General features: G+C 44.3%; 1 protein-coding gene and 1 long non-coding RNA gene across 3 annotated transcripts in view; both read right to left on the bottom strand.

Annotated features, from left to right (window-relative positions):
- FBXL13 (F-box and leucine rich repeat protein 13) overlaps positions 1-3,923 on the bottom strand; it is a 72,376-nt gene extending 68,453 nt beyond the window's left edge. Inside the window, exon 1 of one of the 2 annotated variants that reach the window (XM_083701408.1) lies at positions 3,385-3,923. In XM_083701408.1, coding sequence (XP_083557534.1) covers positions 3,385-3,660 — 276 coding nt within the window. In that variant the 5' untranslated portion in view covers positions 3,661-3,923. The remainder of the gene's footprint in view (positions 1-3,384) is intronic. The other variant, XM_083701409.1, reaches the window with a different exon arrangement.
- A 5,042-nt stretch (positions 3,924-8,965) lies between these two features.
- On the bottom strand, positions 8,966-14,871 carry LOC310826582. Its single transcript, XR_014555854.1, has 3 exons — positions 13,538-14,871; positions 11,479-12,809; positions 8,966-9,892 (listed from the first exon to the last, which is right to left on the bottom strand). It is a non-coding gene; the product is annotated as an uncharacterized lncRNA (long non-coding RNA).
- Positions 14,872-20,978: the final 6,107 nt, after the last annotated feature.

Below are 20,978 nucleotides of genomic sequence, written 5' to 3'. Positions count from 1 at the left end.
ATAACCAGCATGCTTAGCTCTAGTTAATGGTTGAGGCCATGGAGTAAACAGTCCTCCCAGGCTTAGCTAGGTCCCACTGGCAGAAAAGGTTAGCAAAGCCTTTGTTCATTCTCTTCCAACATGTGAATCCAACCAGAAAGGGCACCTGGGCTGATCACTTCAAGCCCAGACCACACGACTTACGGTAAGCAAACCATATCTGTGTTTCTATCAAATAATTTAGAAACATTTAGCAATTTTGAAACTAAATTGTACCATGTGTTTCCTTGCTGCTCTTTGGAAAAACACATATATTTGACCTTTAAAGAGTTTGTAAGTAAACCAATTTTAATTTACCAAACTTGTAGTCTCTTTGACAGCTAAGGGCAAGGAAATTAGAAGGGGAAATAATAATAATAATAATAATAATAATAATAATAATAGGTTAAAAGGTCAAGCAGCATATATTTGTACATTTTATTTTGCTGCATGTTTTGTAATTATAAATCTCTACTGGGGCTCTTTCACCAAGAGTATTTGTCCCAAAACCTGAATCTAAGCATTCTGGGAATTCTTCTTTATTTTTATTTTTAACCAGTTACAAAAAATACATTTCAAAAAACCAACATTTAGCATATACCCTTTCTCACAAACTGAACATTTCAGTTACCAAAGAAAGGTATATTTTTCATTTTATGAAATGTTAAGCTATTTTTTTTTTTTAATTTAGAGCCAATATGAGGAATCCAATGCAAAATCACAAGCTTGTAAAAGGAGAGTAGCTACAGTAGTGGTGAGATTTTAAATGCTAGGAGGCTCTCTTCTTGGAGAGAGGCCAAATGCTGCACTCCAGGCCCCACTATCCAGCTTTTAGTTTCTTCCCCAGTCACATCTCCCACCAGCTCTGCTCTGCATCAGCCTCAAATGCTTCTGCCTGTTTGGAATGTGTCCTTGAAATGTGATAATGCCTCTTGCTTGTCTGCACCAACTATGGAGTATTGTGTGGGTAGAAACTTGTGATGTGTAACTGGAATGTAGCCTTCTGTCCAAAGGTAAGAGTCACATCCATTGAGCTACCTGCTTTTGTCTCTGGCCAAATCCACATGGCCTCACCTACTAATGGCTGGAAAGTTGCCTGTGAGGGAATGCTGGGGAAAGCCCCCATTCCTGATCTTTACCCATTGCCCCAGGCACAACATCAAGCTCGTAACTAAAACTCAGTCAAGTGCTCAACTAACTGTGTCCAAGATCATGTGGTCAAAAACTGAAAGGTGAGTTGAGAGCATTGTGTCTGTGTTATGCACTCCACATCTTAGTCAACCTTTGGGGAGACACACAGCAAGCTTACAACTTGGCTCTAAACTTCCATTCTGACAAAATAACAGATCCACCTATCAACCTTTGGAAGAGAGCATCTCTTATTCAATCAGAGCACATAACTCTTTAGTTATACTTTCCAGTTCCCCATCCCAGCATCTTTAAGCTAAAGTTTGACAACAATGTAGTCATCTAAGTCTGTAACTGCCACCTACTGCCTATATATCAAACTGCACTCTCTATTCTCTCCCTGACTACCCCTCAACAGGTGAACTCAATCCCAAATAGATAATTGGGTATCAAATAAGATTACCCCACTTGGGTTTGTATTGTATTCTTTTATTTTCATAAGAATATATGGCTGTTCACACACTTGGTATTCCAATTTTAACACTGAAGAGGCTTTTCAAGAGAGTAACTAAACAGTAAGCTGTTTTTTCTGATGGATTAAAAATACATGGTATTTCCAATTTAAAAGCAGAATGTAACATTAACATCTTCCTGTTTTGGCCCCAAGCCATATTACTTGAATTTCAAATTTCATTTGCATTAAATTAATTATTTTAGGCTTCCCAGATTCTGCCTATATATGCCAGTTTATTTGCCAGCACTACCGTGCCCATGGTGTGATAACAAAAATCCCTACTTGTATCACATGTACAAATACTATCTTCCCAACAATTCACTGGTACTTGACTTGGTCCAAATTAGTGCCCAATATTACTCTTAACACCTTAGAGAACATCTTTCAGAATTGTCCAGGAAAAGTTACTTCTGTTTGGCAGAATATGAATTGTACCTTTTATATAATAAAATAAAAGGCTTAGGAATACTTAGGAATTCAGAAATTGAAGAACTTCTTCCAGTCTAACCTGAATCTTATTTCAATATGAATATCTGAAATCTACCCAAAACACCCCTTTTGTGGGGGCAGATGCCCATAAAATGCTCCCAAACTCCAATGCTCCAAGGAAGCATAATCAAAATGCAAAGCAATTATTGACAAGTGTCTATCATAATTCCCTATCTCCCCTTGAGATTATATTTTCTCCAGGCATTAGTATGACATGATATGGTTGAAGCATTATGGAAAGGCAGTTGAGCGACACTTATAGAAGAACTAAGGAAAGAGCTTCCTTGAAAAGTTTAAGCCAGAGAATAAGCACTTTTCTAAAACCTAACTTACAACACAGTTCTAATAATGTCTACTCAGAAGTAATTCCTACTGAATTAAATGGGGCTTAGTCCCAGATAAGTGGTGTTAGGATTGCAGGCTTAATATCAGAGGGTGATATCCACCCTACATAAATCCGTGGATTTCAATGGGACTACTTTTTCAATGGGTCTATCCTTTAGGCAAACACTATACTGAACTGGTTTTCAAAAGACGGCTCATTTTGCCTCATTTCCGTGTAATCCTATGGATGCTGATCCAAAACTAAGCCCCAAAGGGCCTTACTCTAAATATGTTTGGGGTTCTAGCCTTTATCTTGAAAGCTTTCAATAGTAATATTTTAATGATGGTTTTATATTGCTTTTAGATGTATCTTTATGATGCAACCTGAAGCTCTGTGAGAGGGTGTGTGTGTGTGTGTGCTATATACTGTAATAAACAAACAGGCAGGCAGATTTTGTGACCTAAAAGAGGATTTAGTATAAATTGAATTAGCTGTTCTACCCTCCTTATTACAGTTTAAAATGATGCCACCCCCCCCCCAACACCCTAGTGAAAAGACAAATGAACATTTCCTGAACTGCAGTGCTTGCCCTGAAACTAAATTCTCTATATATTCTATATCTTGCCAGTTTTCTGCAACGGAAGCATTTTTATGACACGGGTTCGTTCCTCTTCTCTCGTTCCATTTTTGTTCTTCTTAAGGGTCCCTGGACGACGTGTGCACCGAAACTCAGGTCGATTAGACAGACGGGATGAGACAGGGAGTATCACTAGCGTATAACGGAATCAGAAGCGAGTAATTCAGAGCAGAGCAGGAGGCAGAGGGCCAGTCCCCCTCGCAAACCCCCATTCACACGCACACCCGTGTTCACCGCCACTGTGACCCAACGACCCTTCGGCGGGGCCTTTACCTCATAGATGTCGGGTATGGAGTGTTTCTTGAAATAGGCCCTAAGCGAGGGGTCCACGCTCTGAAACACCGCCGTGGTCTTAATCGCCTCCATGGTGGGAAAGGGGGCCTCCAGACACGCGCCCCGTCCAACGGCCGCTCTCCGGACCCCGGCAGTGACCGCTTGGCGGTTGCCTAGCGACCGGGCTACCACTGCCCCCCGGACAGGCCGGCACGCGGTCAGCGCGCGCTCTCTGGCCAACGGCCGCCTCTGGGACGCGGGCGGGAAGGAGAACATTCGCCTCAGCTCGCCAACGGCCAGCGGCTGAAGGAAGGCCCCGCGTCCCCTCCATTAACGGGCAGCTCGCCCCACAACCCACGCGCGGCAGCCCAGCCGACCTCGTGCGCCTTCGCCTCTGGTCGGTGGCAAAAATGAGCGGCCGAGTTGCGCCTGCCGAGTTTGGCGGGCTGCCTTCCCCCTGAGGGCAAACTGAGGGGCGAAGCGTCTTCTTCAGCATCTAGGCCGCAGCGCGCCTTCTTCGTGGGCTGCGGAGTCGCGTGGAGAAGGCCTGGGCGAAGGCTGTCTCCCCCCCCCCCCACACACACCTGTTTTGTTCATTGTAGAGCGGGAAGGGGGACGCGAGGGTCATCTAGTCCAGAGTTCCCCAACCTTGGGTCTCCAGCTGTCTTTGGACTACAATTCCCATCACCACTGACCACTGGTCCTGCTAGCTGGGGATGATGGGAGTTGTAGTCCAAAGGCAGCTGGAGACCCAACCCCTAGCAATGCAATCAATCAATCAATCAAAATGTTTATTCGGCTTTACGCCCATCATGAAACACAACACAACAAAACAAATCAAATAAAACTGCGGACTCGTACAAACCACAAGTAGTATAACACAGTTCACAACTCACAAGGACAGATATTAGCCATTCATAAGAAAAAATTAAGATTAGGATTAAAAAATTTAGGCACTACACTAAAATCGATATCTGATGTCATTATAGAAAATTCTTATAACTATCAATAATCAGCTAACATTCCATTCCGTCTCTTGTACGAGAGGACGGCTGTTAGGAATTTAGCAACCTGTAGGGTAATATAAGGTTCCACGTCTTGAAGAACCCAGGCAAGCTGTAGGTCTACTAGTTTGTCAGCCATAGGCTGGATTATGGAGTTTAGTATACTGGCACGGACTGAACTGTACAAAGGGCAGATAAACATAACATGATGTAGAGATTCAGATGTTTTCATTTCACACGCACACATTGAAGGGACTTGGCCCTTAGTGAATCTATGTCTCAGCACGTTTGTTGGAAAGACATTGAACCTAGCTCTAATGAAGGCATATCGGTGAGACGCGGCCATAAGCGATGTTAAGTAGGACGGAGCGCGGTAGATAGGGGTTATGCCGAAATTTAACGGCGAGCAGGCTCCACCACCAGCTACGAAATTTTGGAATAGCTCCGCATCATTCAGCCTTTGATTTATACACTTTTTGCCACATTTAGATCCAGTTTGAGCAATTCCATGGGTTAGATCTCATAGGACAGCAATTTGGCATGGATTTTTCCTGCCCACAAATTTGTGAAGTCATCTCGGAGCAATGGAAAGAATCTCTTGCCCAGGGTGGGGCAGCTCGACCCACAACCCTCAGATCGAGAGTCTCCAGTGCTCTGCCCGGTCTTGCACAGCTGGCTCCGGAACCCTAAACGCCGGGAAAGGCAAAGTAAGAAATGTTGGCTCTGCTGTTCCGATGCTTCTCTCCTAACTGGCGCACTGAGTTTTGCTCACCTTCCTCCATCTGCTCACCCCCTTTTCGGACAGGGCAAGCCTAATTCCCTTGATCTGCCAGGGACAAGGCGCAGATGATTCCGCGAAGGGCCGATCCTCAAGAGATTCCCGCCCGGCCTGTGCCCCGTCCCACCGGCTCACCTTCTTCCGAGACACCAGGGTCACCCGGGTCATGGCGGGCTCTGGAGAGCCAGACTCCTCCACCTGGCCTAGCAGACCTTAAACTTAACACTCCTCCTTAAATTTAGGAAAGTCAAAAGTGTCTAAATAAATGGTTGAAACCTAGCTCCTGTCATCTGAAGTTGGTTGAAAGGACATCCTGTTGTGTTGTTTATTAAGAGATGGATACAAAGAGTATTATCAGCCCAAGTGATGCAGCCTTGGCAACTCTGAGCGAGGTTAACCTTTCCAGATCCTTTATTTCCCTGGTACTTTGGGTAGAAATGCCCTTATGGAAACTAGCATTATATGGCACAGCTCTGTGATCTGAAGTTGGTTGAAAGGACCTTTCTTTCTTCAACTTCATACCTTAAGGTTTATAATGAAGCTACCAGGTGAGAACAGTCCTGGTATAACTCTTTCCATTGAAATACCTCACAGTAAATGGAGGTGCAACATGTAAAGATGCAGCAATGAATCATAGAATTGTAGAATTGGAAGGGATCCCATGGTTATCTAGTCCAACCCCCTGCAATGCAGGAATATATGGCTGTCCCATTCGGGGATCAAACCTGCCACCTTGGCGTTATCAGCACTAACCAACTGAGCTAAGCTGTTGAAGAACTTCTTGGATCTGACCAACGGACCATGTACTCCAGCATCCTGTTCTCACAGCGGCCAACCAAATGCCTGTGGGAAAGCCACAAGTAGGATTCGAACACAGGAGCCCTAAGGCATTTTTCAGAAATCTATAACAGCTATAACAGAACAGAATAACCACAGAAATTGCAATAAGCATCTCTTTTTATTTACAGCCGTAAGTTTCACACAACTTCTTCTTGATAGTCACAAGACCAAAAATGTCCTATTAATGTTTTTTTAATTTTTTAGGAATGCAGATATATGGAAGCATGGATAGAACAAGTTTACTCTGTAGCATTTGTAAGTCTTCCTAAAACAAAGTTGAACCTGTAAAAATAGAAAAGAAATTATTAGTTTCTTCAACTTCATTTTATAAATGCTGACACTGATGTAACTTAAATTTAATTATTTTTATAGAACAGGGTGGGGAGGCGATGTGGAGATGATTGATGAGAGTCAGTCACATATGGAAAGTGGAAATGGGAGAGGTGTTCATTAGCAGCCTTCACTTCTAGACAAAAATTATAAAACTTTATATTTATATTCAGGTAGGTAGCCGTTATATTTATATAACTGGGTTAACAGAAGGAGGAACTGCTAATCCCTGAGATCTAAGGAATAAAGGGTGGTCTAAAAATTTAAAAGGAAGAAAATGGTTTTAACTTGCTGTATAAAGGAAAATACAATTAATTTATTTGAAAAGGGTACATACAGATATGCTTTCTTTATTATAGTCGTACCTTGGTTGTCGAACTTAACCTGTTCTGGGAGTTCGTTCGACTCCTGGAACCGTTCGAAAACCAAGGCGTGGCTTCTGATTGGCTGTAGGAGCTTTCTGCACTCAAGTGGAAGCCGCGTCGGACGTTCGACTTCCAAAAAATGTTCGAAAACTGGAACGCTCATTCCGGGTTTTTGACTTCGTGAGCTGAAACATTCGGCAGCTAAGCCATTCAGCATCCAAGGTACCACTGTATATGTAGGTTTTCATGTGTTTTTTTTCTTCTAAGTGGTCCAAGAACCTGGTTATATAAATATTTCAAATAATAAAAAGGAAAGGTCAGTAGTACAGCATCTGCTTGCATACGGAAACTCCCAGGTTCAGCCCCTGACCTCTCCAGATGGGAGAGAATCCTGCCTAGAACCATGGAAAGGGGCTGCCAACCAGTGCAGACAATACTGAGCTAGATGGACCAATGGTCTGACTTGGTACAAGGCAGCTTTTCATGTTCCTAACGTGAGAGCAGCTGTTCCCTTTTCTTTCAATGTCTCCCCATGTGCTTCTTATCAACCTTGGTTCCAGAAAGAAGGTGTCCTGCAGTCTGTTTAGCTGACATCTCAAAGTTCTGGTGCTAAATGGGGGGCATTGTCACTTTACCTCCAGTGCTTGTGGGAAACCATTCATTTATCTGAGCTGCAGTCCTGTTAGGCTCACTGAAGTTAGCCTGGTGTGCTGTGTTGTTTGCCCAGAGTGCAGCATGCTGAACAAACTGCAGAAAAAGATGCATTCCGGCTTTGGCTTGAGTTGGTCACTTTTCTGTACACAGGGTGCAGGAATTCTTGTACACCCTGATCTAAGAACAAAGTAATTTATTGGGGTTATCAATCTCTTAGACAAATTAGCCACACTTTCATAAATCAATGGGACTTAGCTAGCTGTGACTGATTTCAACAGAACCAAAGTGTGGCTAACTTTCAGGGCACACCAATACATGGCTCCATATGCATTCATGGAATCACTGAATTGTAGAGTTGGAAGGGACCCCAAGGGTCATCTAGTCCAACCCCCAAGGCACATTCTTTTCTTAAAGAATTCTGAGCACTGCATTTTGTTAAGTGTTGCTGGGAATGGCAACTCTGAGAAGTAAACTACAGAGCCCAGAATTCTTTGGGGGAAAGAATGTATGAATGAATGAATGAATGAATAGACTTTATTTGCATAGCTGACAGGCCATAGCATCACAGGACAAACACCAACAAAAATAAAACTTGGCAGAGGTAATAAAATAATAATAATAAAATGCAATAATAATAATAAGATCCTAGGCGAGGAATCCGGGTGACGACACTGATGTCATTCAGATAGCAGCTCTCAGTCTCATTGCTCTCTTGATAAATTTGGCAACCTTCTCTGTTGTCGAGCTGTTCTGGTCACTAGGAGTGAGAAGGCCCTAATTAGCTCCGGCTCAGCCGGAGTGGAGATTAGACGCCTATTGTGGGTAGACGCCAAGCTTCCTGATTTACAGCAGAAGCATAGCATCAAAACACCAAAAGCTGCAGTGGCACTGCACGGGATAAAGAGAGGTCGTCTTGGCCCGGCATTTTGTCACCTCCTCCCCCGAACGAGGAAGAAAACAAGGAGCGGCTAAAACAGAAGGGAAAGAATGTACTTTAAAGGTGTAGCATGCACATGTAAAGCCCATTGAAGAACATGGAATGAAAGGGGGTTAACTCACAAGTACATCCCCCTTGTATGACTTGCTTTTGTTTTTATATGCTTTCCCCTCAGGACAGTCCAAGCTGTAAGGTGAAGTTCATGACCGAAAAGCTGTTTCTCCGAGGGTTGCCTTACCAGGAGTGCTGTATCCCAGAGCATGCTGCAGGTGGGCCAATGTGCTCCCTTGAGCCCCAAAGAAAAAGACACACTCACTGGGGAAATGGCAAGGTTGGTTCCATGATTGAGATCTGCCCAGCATTCGTAGAGAGCGAGGGCAAACTCCGTGTTCAGGTTCTGCGGTTCATGGTTGTGCTCGCAGTCCCCAATGTTCGAGGAACCAAGCAACAGAAGAAGGGTAGTGCTGGAAAATGACAGCATGAAGGCAGATCTGCTGAAATATGGCCTCAAACCTGCATAGCAACCAGCAGTGGGGAAAGTCAGTCACCAACACCAATGACAATTGAACCAAATACAAACACAGAGTTGTGAATAACCCGCAAAAGTTTTTTTAAAATTGCTTTATTGTTCATACTTACATCTGTACATCAAAGACATATCTTCCTTAGTTTTGTCAAAATAAAAATCCAAAAAAAGAATGTAAGTCCTTCTACAATATATTTAGTACATAAGTTTGACTTCCCATCCATTCCCAATTTTTCCACTCTGATAAACCTATATATAAATCTGTTTTCTCCCTTTTAATCTGTATTACAGAGATTACTCAAAGGCTGCTACTGATTTCAGATTGCAACAATTATCCTTCAAATATCTCCTTAGAAGTTCCCAGTTTGAAATGAACTCCTGTTTTGACTTATTTTTGATCTTTTCCGAGGGACTGTCTATTTCAGCATATTCTACCAGCTTTAGTAACCGTTCAGATTTAGTGGGAATTTTGTCACTCCCGATGTTTTGCTATAAATACCCTTGCTGCAGTGGTGGCATACAGAAAGACTTTTATCTTCCTAACAGTGTCTGGACCTGTAATGCCCAATAAAAATGATTCTGGTTTCTTCAGTAAAGATACATTTAACATTGTTTTGAGCTCTCTCTATATATCATTCCAAAAGATCTTAATATTTTTACACACCCACCACACGTGGAAGAGAGTTCCACCTGGTTCGCCACATCTCCAGCATGTTTTGGAACATTTTTGTACATTTTGGAAAGTTTACAGGGGGTTAAATACCATCAATATAGCATCTTTTGGAGCTTTTCCCTTAGTGTAAAACATGCTGTAAATTTCCAATTAACTTTCTATAGGTGTTCCCATTGGCTCATGTCTATGTTATGGCCCAAGTCCATTTAATCATTGCTGATTTGACCTCCTCTTCCTTGACTTCCCAGTCAAGGAGGAGTCTGTATGTTTTAGAAAGAGTTTTGGTCTTAGAGTTTACCAGGTCGGATTCAAATTTTGAAATCTCTGTCGCACATCCTTTCTTTTTATCATTTTTAAAATTTTCAAATTGGTAATATTGAAACCAATTCGACACCTGGTCTCTTATTTCTTCAAAAATTTTAACTTTTAACTGGTTTTCTTCTTCTTTTAATAATGATTTGTATACAGGCCAATTTCCACTTGTGTTCTTCCTTTTCACTGCAAGTACTTCAATTGGTGAGATCCACCAAGGCTCTTTTGGTTCAAAAAGGTCTTTGTATTTTCTCCAGACCATGTAGAGGGATTTTCTGATGATACAATTCAAAACGTTACTGTGAACTCTGACCTTCCCATAACCCAGGTAGGCATGCTAGCCATACCTGTTGTTATACCCTTCCAGATCTAACAATTCCGGTTTTTGAGTGTGCACCACTCCTTTAGCCAGGTGAGACAGCCACCTCATAATACAATCTTAAATCTGGCAGGGAAAAGCCTCCTCTATCCTTAATATCAGTTAAGATTTGATGTTTAATTTGAGGTCTCTTCCGTTGCCAGATAAATTTCAATATTCGTTGCTGCCATTCCTTGAGGCCGTCTGTCCTACCCAGTATTGGAATTGATTGAAATAAAAATAATTTGGGAAGCACACTCATTTTTATAATTGAGATCGTTTGTGAAAAGGATAAACTTAGCCTTTTCCAAATGTCAAGATTTCTTTTTCTCTCTTCTCAGGCTGTCAAGAAAAATATTGATAATCTTGGGAGATATCCAAATGCCCAGATATTTTGCTTTGTTACAAATTTTCAACCCAAATGTTTTCTCCAAGTCCTCCTTTTCTTTATTTGGTACATTTTTGGTCAGTAGTTTCATCTTTGACATGTTCAGTTTGAAACCTGCCACCTTGCCTAAGTTTTCTATTGCCTCAATTATTCTTTTCAGACCCTCTTTTGGATTCTCAGTCATTATGAGTAGGTCTTCCGTGAAGACTTTGAGTTTATATGTCCTGTCTCCCAGTTATTCCTTTGATCTCACTGTCCTCTCTTATTTTTTTGTTTAAAACTTCCAAAACCAAAATAAATATCAAAGGGGTAGTGGGCAGCCTTGAGGTGTTCTTTTGTTTATCATACATTATTCTGTTACGTTGCCATTTATAATTAATTTGGCTCGTTGCTCCGTGTAGATGGAATTAATCCCTTTACTAAAGGATTCTCCAAACTCGCATTTGGTTCAACAATTCCTTCATAAACTTCCACAATATATTATCAAACACTTTCTCAGCGTCGACTAACATGATAAGAGCAGATTTATCTATTTTATATTCTAAATATTCTAAGATATTAATGACACATCTGAGGTTATCTTGCATGTGGCGTCTAGGTAAGAATCCAGTTTGATCTTTATGAATTGTTTCTTGGATAATTATTTTAAGCCTAGAAGACAAGACACCAGTGAAGATTTTATAATCATTATTAAGCAGGGCAATAGGTCTATAATTGGCAATGTTTGTAAGATCTGAACCTTGTTTGAGAATGACTGTGATATAGCTTTCTTTCCAGGAAGATGGTAAAATCCTGTTGGTTAACAAATCATTCATAGTATCTTTTAGGGGTATGAATAATATCTCTTCCATCTTCTTATAATAAGTCGCAGGGTGCCCATCCAGCACAGGGGTATTTCCTATTCTTGCTCTTTGAATTGCTTGTTGTACCTCTAAAGGGGCAATGGGAGAGTTTAATATCCTGGATTTCTCTTTTGAGATCTTAGGCAGTCCATTCTTCAAATATTCTACAATTTTTTCACTTTTTTCAGGGCCTTCTTTGTATAACTCTGTAGTAATTGGCAAAACATCTACTGATTTCCTTTGGATCATCAGACCATTTATCATCCATTCTGATTTTATTAATCTTTCATCTCGTTTTTTTCTTTAGTTGCCAGGCCAAGAGTTTGCCCGGCTTATTTACAAATTAAAAATGTTTATATTTTAGCCATTTGATCTTCCATTCCAGCTCTTCATTTATTACCATTGAGAATTGTGTTTGAAGGATTTTTATATTCTGTTTAATGTTTTCATTGTCTGGTTTATTATGTAATTCTTTTTCATTTCTTTGTATTTCTTCCCAGATTTCCGTTTTTTCCCTTTCTTTCATTTTCCTTTTATGGGCATTTTCTTTTATGAAAAATCCTCTAATGAAAGGAAAATGAGAGGATTTTTCATAAAATAACCCACAAAAGTTACTAGCCTGCAAAAAGTCTTACTATCCTGTCAGGGGCTGGCAGTTGAAAGGTGGAGAGCTGTGTTTCTATGCTGGTTGGAGGGAGCATTCTTCCTCTTGCAGCCCACTTGAGAAGGGGCAACTGTTCCATCCCTTCTCCATCAGTCCGTTTTCTGTATGTCAATCAGACCGCCTACCACCAAGGTACAGCCCTTCTGCGAGTTCCAAGGAGTTCCATGGCCCCTAACCCCAAACCTTTACTATGAAGGATCATGAGATGAAAGTGGTTTACCTAAATTAGCATCCCTACTGCCATTCTTTGGCTCTGGCTAATTGTTTCTGAATTTTTTATTGGAAGAGAAGGAAGAGAGGATATCAGGGTGGCCAAATGGGGGGACAGATTTGCATATGCTAGTTTCAATGCACACATGCAAGTTTGGAAATAATTAGCATAATGGAAACGCAGTGCTTCTCACCCTAGCAGGGAAGACTTTGACTAGGTGTTTTAGAGACTTTCTTATATACACTGAACATATCCTTGGAAATAGACATCGCCTTCATGTTTTCCTGGGCATTTCTTGAGCTCCTTTGATGGAGGAGCTCTTCTGCCATCTTCTTCAAGAGCTGTCCTGCTGCTCACAGAAAATGGGTTCCTGCTCTCCCTCCAGGTCTTCAAGGGTTATGTCATCTAAATGGAAAAGAAGAGAAGGCTAGCAATTAGAACTGATTGGGGGACTTTCTTATATACACTGAACATATATTTGGAAATAGACATTAACATTACTTTTTCCTGGGCCATCCTCTTCTGACAGGAGGTATGCAGAGCCTACAGGGAAACAAAGAGCTACATGGGATATTTTTATTTTTCAGAACCTCGAAATAGGCCTCAGACAGTTACAGAGAGACCTTTCCTAAGAAACCTTAGGGACTAATATGACTATGGAAGCAACCGTGCTGGGCCCGGGGGTAACCCGTGAAGCACAGTCCAAGACTGGTCCAGAATCCGAAGGTTCTGCTAGGAGTTAGTCCGACAGGGCCGAGGCAGGAAACCAGGCAAGGACAGGTGCAGGATCTAGCATACAGCAGGGTCCGAGAGCCTTTTATCTTTATTGGAGTAGCGGCTAGTCCTGATCCCCCGGCGACTCACCTCCCTGTTTCGCCTGAAGGTGAGCACTCCTCCTGCGAGTACTCAGGTCTCTCCTTTTCTCAGACCTGAGTCTCTGCAACTTGGGAGATATTGGTGGGTTACTAGACCCAGAGGCCGCCTCAGCCTCTCCTGACCCAACCGGTAGTGGAGCAGCTGTAAGTGATTACCCAGCTGAAGGCAATGAGGTAATCCCCGCATCTGGAGCCAGGGCAGGCTCAGGCCCCTGACTCGGCCCAGCTGGTGTTTGTTGCAGGGGAACCTGTGCAGACTGGGACTCTTCAGGATTAGGCCCCAGACTTGGTTCAGATGATGCCTCAGTGCAGACTGAGTCTCCTCTGGTTCCGAGTCTGAGTCTGAGCCTGAGTCCCAGGCCATCACAGCAACATTTATACGCTGAAGGGTTTTACCTTTTCTGTCCTCTGAAAGAGGGGTACAGATGGGGAAGTTGTGGGTGAGAGGGAGGTCTCAGGGAGAGGCGAAATCTTACTTCACCTTCCCAATTGGGATAACACTTTCCTCAGCCTTGAAAGCCTAGAAAATAAAGAGCAAAATGTGAGAAATGTGGCTCACAGTACTCTCTTGTCCCTAAACTGGTTTTGACATTCACACATCTACACTCAAGAGGAATTCACTATCATCACAGAATTCAGATGCTGAGAGAAATCCTACTTACATTTCCATCTCCTTTTTCTCAAACAGACGAAATGATCCAACCATAGGAGCCCACCAGGTCTTTTAGCACTCTGGTGACCAGTGAGCCAGCAGAGGAAGGTGTCACAATGGCTTCTGTAAATCTGGGGCTGTCTCTTGAAAATAGGGACACTTGGCAGGTCTGCTGAGGTGCCCAGATGGGAGACCACCAGGGAACCCATGGTATGGTGCTTAGAATTATACAGACAAAAGTACTACGTAAATAAATATATATATATATAGACACACTGTCCTTTTTGTCTTTTCTCACGCAATAATATTTCACTAAGTCAGAAAGAGGCCTTCTGCTCATGAAAGGGCACCTGTGGACCTGAGCCTCCAAAACAGCTCTACTTGGGAGTAATTTTTTCTGACCCCAGTGGAAATTAGTTCCTAGTGAGCATGCTTGGGATTGTGATATAAGGAACACAACCTGACACTGCTGTCAAGAAAGGGGATAGCTAGCTTTATTCAAGTTTGCCATGTGTTGGGGGGCTCTAAGAAGAATCCCATGCTTGGGTGGTACATCAAGAAAGATTTCAAAAATGTGTGTGGCACGGTGAGGGAGAAGAAGAGAAGAGTTGTGTCATTCACACATCATTAAGAATTCACACATGAGCCCTTAGACACCTCTGGAAGTTGTGCACAATGGGTGCCACATCTTGCTGGGCTACACAGCTCCCACCAGTCCCAGCCAACATGGCCAACGGTCAGGGATGATGGGAGTTGTCCTCCATTAACATCTGGAGTGCACCACATTGGTTACCCCCCAAGCATTACGGTGTTTAAACCTTAATGTCTTAGAGTTCAGTCAAGATTTCCCACCCACCCCAGTGCATTTCACAGCTCTTTCCCACTAGCTTCACTTCAGCATGGTTTTCATAGTGTCAGCTACGTTTCTGTTTGTGCATGCACCAGGGGACATTAACAGGCCAGGGATGTCTTTGCCTTATGCAACTGGTGCTCACACCTTAGGTAAAGGTAAAGGGAACCCTGACCATTAGGTCCAGTCGTGACCGACTCTGGGGTTGTGGCGCTGATCTCGCTTTATTGGCTGAGGGAGCCGGCGTACATCTTCCGGGTCATGTGGCCAGCATGACTAAGCCGCTTCTGGCGAACCAGAGCAGCACACGGAAACACCGTTTACCTTCCCGCCAGAGTGGTACCTATTTATCTACTTATACTTTGATGTACTTTCGAACTGCTAGGTGGGCAGGAGAAGGGACTGAGCAACAGGAGCTCACCCCCTCGCAGGGATTCGAACCGCCGACCTTCTGATTGGCAAGCCCTAGGCTCTCTGAGAGGTTTAGACCACAGTGCCAAAAGTAGCAAGGATAAAAAAAAGTAGCAAGGATGCTCTCAGTGGACAGGATTTCCTGAATCGGCAAATCCAAGAACCGACTGCCCAAAAGGCAAAACAGCTGCTGTACTACAAAGCTGTGAGTATATCCCCAGATAGAACAGGCAGATTATGAGACCCAAACTAACCCCTGATCTGTCAAAGAAAGGTGCATTATTTTCAACCTTTGTGCATTAGCAGTGTATTGTGTGAAGCTCAAAGAAACAACACCCCAAGAGAGTTTGTTAACCTCTACACTACAAAACCTGTCTTAATGATAGACATCATGAAAACATAGCTTCTTCTTAATTAAAGCATTAGTGCATGACACAAAACTAGAATATGTCATTTGCAACTGAGCTTTTACACCTGTAACCGCTGCTAAAAACTGCCTATGCATTATTTTGAAATATTGTGCTCGTAGACACAAAATATATATTAGCCTGAGTAAGTGATGCGTTTCTTCCAATTCACAACACACCTCCGTGGCTAATACAGATTAAAGATAGAGGTTGGTTTTTGACAGGCTGAGGTAATAGACTAAAATAAGAAATCCAACCACAAGAATGAATTATTTTTCAGCAACCTTTCCAAATTAAAAGTTATATTTTAATGTCTCAGATGGCACGCTGCTTAGGAAGTTAATTTATAGATGCCTTTGGGAAAGTAATTAAATACATGAGAAGATTACAATGTTAACACCGCAATAATGATAGCACCTCCAAAATGTGTTCAGAAATTGTCACATTCCCAATCATTTTAATGATAACACAACTCAAGCACATTTGTTCACTGAAAAAAGACAGTGATATGCCAATTGAAACTATGCCTATAATTTTTTTTAAATTAAAAGGGGGGGGTACTCACTATATCGTACTGCACTTTTGACAGATTATTATCAAACAGCTGAGTGAGCACCATTGCCAGAATATTTTCAATTCAACTTCTATGCTGGAAAGGAACTTTGTCATTTTGGCTCAGATTAAAACACCTCATAGACCCCAGGGAGAGGCAGAACTTTATGGGGAAGGTTGAGGACTTTAAAGAGATCATAGGAGATAGTAAAACGAAGGGGTGGAGAGACCAGAGGCAAGGTGGAAGCATGCAGCAAGGCATTGGATGGAAAAAAGAGGAACCTGGGAAAACAGCTGGGAAGTGAGACTTGAGGAAAAGCATAGCACAGACAGAGAAACAGGCGAAGAAGGCACCAGTGAGAGAAGGAACTTTGAAGAACATGACAAGCTGCATTGCACCATACCATAGACAACATTTCAAGTTGCAATCTCCAAGTTTACACTTAGCTGACACATACATTTATCCTATGGGAGGGGGGAACAGGGTGCATAACAGAGTTCTGAAGAAACAATGATTGCTGGAGCTGGTGGACAAAGCGCAAATGGGACCAAACCTCACAGAACAACACAGGGGGCGGCAACCTGCGGCCCATGGGGGTCGTTTAAACAGCCCACGAGCCACCCCCGAAATGAGCCACACGCTTGTCGGGTCCCCGCACGCTGCGCTAAACTGGTGCAGTGAGGAGTGGGGACTCGCTTCTGCGGTGCCGGAAATCACGTCTGTGCATGTGCAGATGCTGGAAATCGCATCATCTGGCCCACGGAGCGATCTCTACAGAAGTGAACTGGCCCAGGTGAGGTAAACCTTGCTGACCCCTGGAATAGCAGGCTCATCAACATTGTAAGTAGATGCATGAAAGTTGTAATCTACTACTTATTTTAAAAGAACACTGTTGGAAGAGGGCGGTTTAAGTAGAGAATGAGCAGGAAAAGCCCCCCACCCTCCATGCCTTGCTTCTCCACTAAGAGATTCCTCCCTCTCAAGCTATTTCCAGTTTGTTTCCATACTCTACCCTCACAAAATGGGTTCAGCACCGCAGAGAGGGAGAAACAGTTGTGGGTAAATAGGAATGGAGAAGTGGCAGGCAGAGAAAGGCTAAAACAGCCCTCACACCGATACTTTTCCCTAAACTGGCCCCTCTCAAGCTGCTTTTTCATTTTAAAGAAAATGCTGCTTTTTATGTCTCCACATGCAATGGTAACTTAATCCTGACAAAAGAGGACAAGGAGCAGTTAGGCAGGTAAAGAAGTTTGCCTGTTGTGGCTTCTCCTGGGACTGTAGTACAGTGGTACCTCGGGTTACGTACTTAATTCGTTGCAGAGATCCGCTCTTAACCTGAAAATGTTCTTAACCAGAAGCACCACTTTAGTTGATGGAGCCTGCTGCCGCCGTGCGATTTCTGTTCTCATCCTGAGGTAAAGTTCTTAACCCGAGGTACTATTTCTGGGTTAGCGGAGTCTGTAACCTGAAGCGTATGTAACCCGAGGCACCACTGTACTCAGCAACCTAGAAGGGGCAACGCAGGTCAGCAGACAATGGGCGAAGGTGGTGAGATTAAATGTCCCTTGTGGGGATCTCCGTCCCCACCCGGGGCTTTTGAGTTGTATCCAGAACAGACTCAGGCAAAGTTACTGCTCCAAAATTTGCAGTTGCAAGGGGGACACGCTTGAGGATGAAGGTCAAGAGACAGCAGGTTGGGGGGGGGGCAAGCAGCAGAACAGACCCAATCCCTATGCCCGGGGGGAGTCACTGGCAGAGAGCCAAAGAGGACCCAAAGCAAGCTTTTTGAGCTTCTTGTCCATGGTCTCTGCTGGGGGGGGGGGGGCGCAATGCTGATCCAGCCACTCCATCCACAGAGCCTGGCCCCGGGGCATACCTAGAAGTTGGCCAGATTGGCTGAAATATACTCAGAGTCACAAAGTGATTTCATGCTCTTTATTCAGCTCATAGTGGTGAGGAGGAATGGAAGTTCCCCCAAAATATCTGCTTTATATACATTATTTACACAATGGGCTGCACATGATTGGCTAATTCCAGAATTCTACTGTAAGCCAATCAGGTTGTGGATTCACTTCTATCTGGAGCATAATTGGGTGGTTCCTGCCAACCAATCATACTGCTGCATTGTTCTAGGACCAATCAGACTGCTGCACTCTGAATCCTATTGTTCTAGGACCAATCAGACTGCTGCCTTTTGGATCCTATTGTTCTAGGACCAATCAGACTGCTGCAGTTTGGATCCTATTCAATTCAGTACATAACATTGGCCCTCGCCAACAGCACAGGACCAGGGGGCGCAAACATTGCGCCTCTCCCCTCTTGCTCAGAGTAGGCAAGAACCCGGGCAGAGGCGGACTTAGGGCGTCCCGATGTGATAGGAATTTTATGGTCTTAGATATATGGCAATGTTCATAACCACACGTACATAGATCAGCACAGGAAAGCCAACCTGGAACCATTTTGATTCCTAAACTGAGCAAATGTTTCTCTGCATGGTCAAAATGGAAAAGCCTCCCCATTGTCTCTTTCCTCACAAATCCTGTCTCAAGGATATGTCTGTTTGAATAAGGTGTGAGCCTGTGACCTGCCCCAGGAAATAAGTATTTATCACTACAAAAGAATGGCCAGGCTCCCCAGGCAATCCAATCAAGTAACTTGCCAGGCAGGAGATAAACTGTGACAAGAGAAAAACAACATTTAAATTTCTGTGATGTAGGTGGGATGTATCTGAGGGATGGTCTTAGGTTACACCCCTTCTGTGATGTATGCATAATGTTTCTGGGGGTGGTCTTGATCTACAGAATGGGAATTTCAAAAGTCTTTATAAACCCTTGCACAGCATTTTTGTGGGTCCTCTTCCTCTCCTGCGTGTGAGGGGAGCACCCTGTTGCAACAGATCAATAAAGATCAAGCTTACTAGCTGCTTTGCTTCTCAATATTCTCTGGTTGGCCTCTGTTATTTTCTCCTACCAATAGGGAACCTATGTAAGGACTCTATATGGGCTCTTGGATACCCCATAAGGGAAAAGGGCATATTTTTATTTACAACACCGACCAGGGCAGCTGCAAGGGGGCACCAAAGCAACGCTTGAGGATGGAGTGCGAGGGGCAAATGGAAGACTCCAGCCGTTGGTGGGGGCCGTTACAGGTGATCTTCTGGACCACCGCCTCGCAAACGTGGGGATACAGGGCATAGCCCGTAACTGGTTGTGCTCTTTTATCTATGGTCGGGGACAGAGGGTGGCACTAGGGAGGGAAATGTCGTCGCGCCACTCCTTGGTGTGTGGAGTGCCGCAGGGCGCAATTCTCTCCCCGATGCTTTTTAACATCTTTATGTGCCCCCTTGCCCAGATTATCCGGAGCTTTGGGCTGGGCTGTCACCAATATGCTGATGACACTCAGCTCTATCTGCTGATGGATGGCCACACCGACTCGGCCCCAAACACATTGACCAGATGCTTGGAAGCTGTGGCTGGATGGTTTCGTGGGAGCCGATTGAAACTAAATCCTTCGAAGACAGAGGTCCTATGGCTAGGTCGGGATGGCATGGGGATGAGGGACCAACTCCCTTCTCTTGCGGGGGCCCAATTAGTGCCATTGCCTTCCGTTAAGAGTTTGGGTGTAATCCTTGACGCCTCCCTTTCCATGGAGGCGCAGGTTACAGCAACAGCCAAGGCGACATTTTTCTACCTTTGCCGCATCAAGCAGTTGGTCCCTTACCTTTCCCGCCCTGACTTGGCCACAGTGATCCATGCGACGGTCATCTCCAGGCTTGACTACTGTAATTCGCTCTATGCGGGGCTGCCCTTGAAGCTGTCCCAGAAACTCCAGCGGGTACAGAATGCTGCAGCGAGGCTCCTCACGGGGTCTCTGCCATGGGAGCATATTCACCCAGTGCTTTTCAAGCTGCACTGGCTCCCGGTGGAGTACAGGGTCAGATTTAAGGTGCTGCTTTTGACCTTTAAAGCCCTTCACGGCCTAGGACCCTCGTACCTCCGGGACCGCCTCTCCTGGTATGCCCCAGGGAGAGCCTCAAGGTCCATAAATAACAATACCCTAGTGGTCCCGGGCCCTAAGGAAGTTAGACTGGCTTCGACCAGAGCCAGGGCCTTTTCAACTCTGGCTCCGGCCTGGTGGAACGCTCTGCCTCATGAGACCAGGGCCCTGCAGGATCTGATTTCTTTCCGCAGGGCCTGTAAGACAGAGTTGTTCCGCCTGGCCTTTGGCTTGGAGCCAGTTTGATTCCCTCCCTCCCCCCCCCTCTCTTTTTTCCCCTTCTTTTCCTTCTCCTCCTGCGATGAGGCTACATTTTAATATTTTAATGTTCCATTATTTTAATTGTTGTGTTTTATTTTTGTTTTTAAGTTTGTAATCATTCATCTTGTTTTTATTATTGCTTGTAAGCCACTCTGAGCCCGGCCTTGGCTGGGGAGGGCGGGGTATAAATAAAAAAATATTATTATTATTATTATTACAGCAGCCTGGGGGGGGCGCAGCCGAGCAGACCCGACCCCTCTGTGTGTGGGGGGGGGGGAGCCCAAGAGGACCCCGAGCCACCTTCTTGAGTGTCTTGTCCGTGGTCTCTGGGAGGGGGGGGCCAGACGATGCTACTCGCAGGTGTCCTGGCCAAGGCAGCCCTCCCTCCCCCGGCCGAGGCGCCCCTGGAACGGGCTGCCTCAGGAAGAGCCGCCGCCGCCGCCTCGGACCGAGGCAAGTGGTGCCCCAGCTGTTATGTACTGAAGTTCTCACCCTGGGCCAGCAGGGGGATACTGTAGATAGTTTTCACTCAGGTCCACGTCAGTTATTTTAGGTGGGGAAACCCTGGGTTGTTGTTGCTACAATGTTGATAGCTGGCTGCCTATAAATGCAGGCCGGCTGAGCTGTTTGCTGTTCAGTTTTCTGTTCCAGCTTACAAAATAAAGAGCTGCTTTGGAGAAATCGCTGTGTCGTCTGCCATGTCTACC

Source organism: Podarcis gaigeae (genome assembly GCF_964106915.1).
Source record: "Podarcis gaigeae genome assembly, chromosome: 10".
NCBI classification, from domain to species: Eukaryota; Metazoa; Chordata; class Lepidosauria; order Squamata; family Lacertidae; genus Podarcis; species Podarcis gaigeae.
This window is presented reverse-complemented; position numbering and strand designations above follow the sequence as displayed.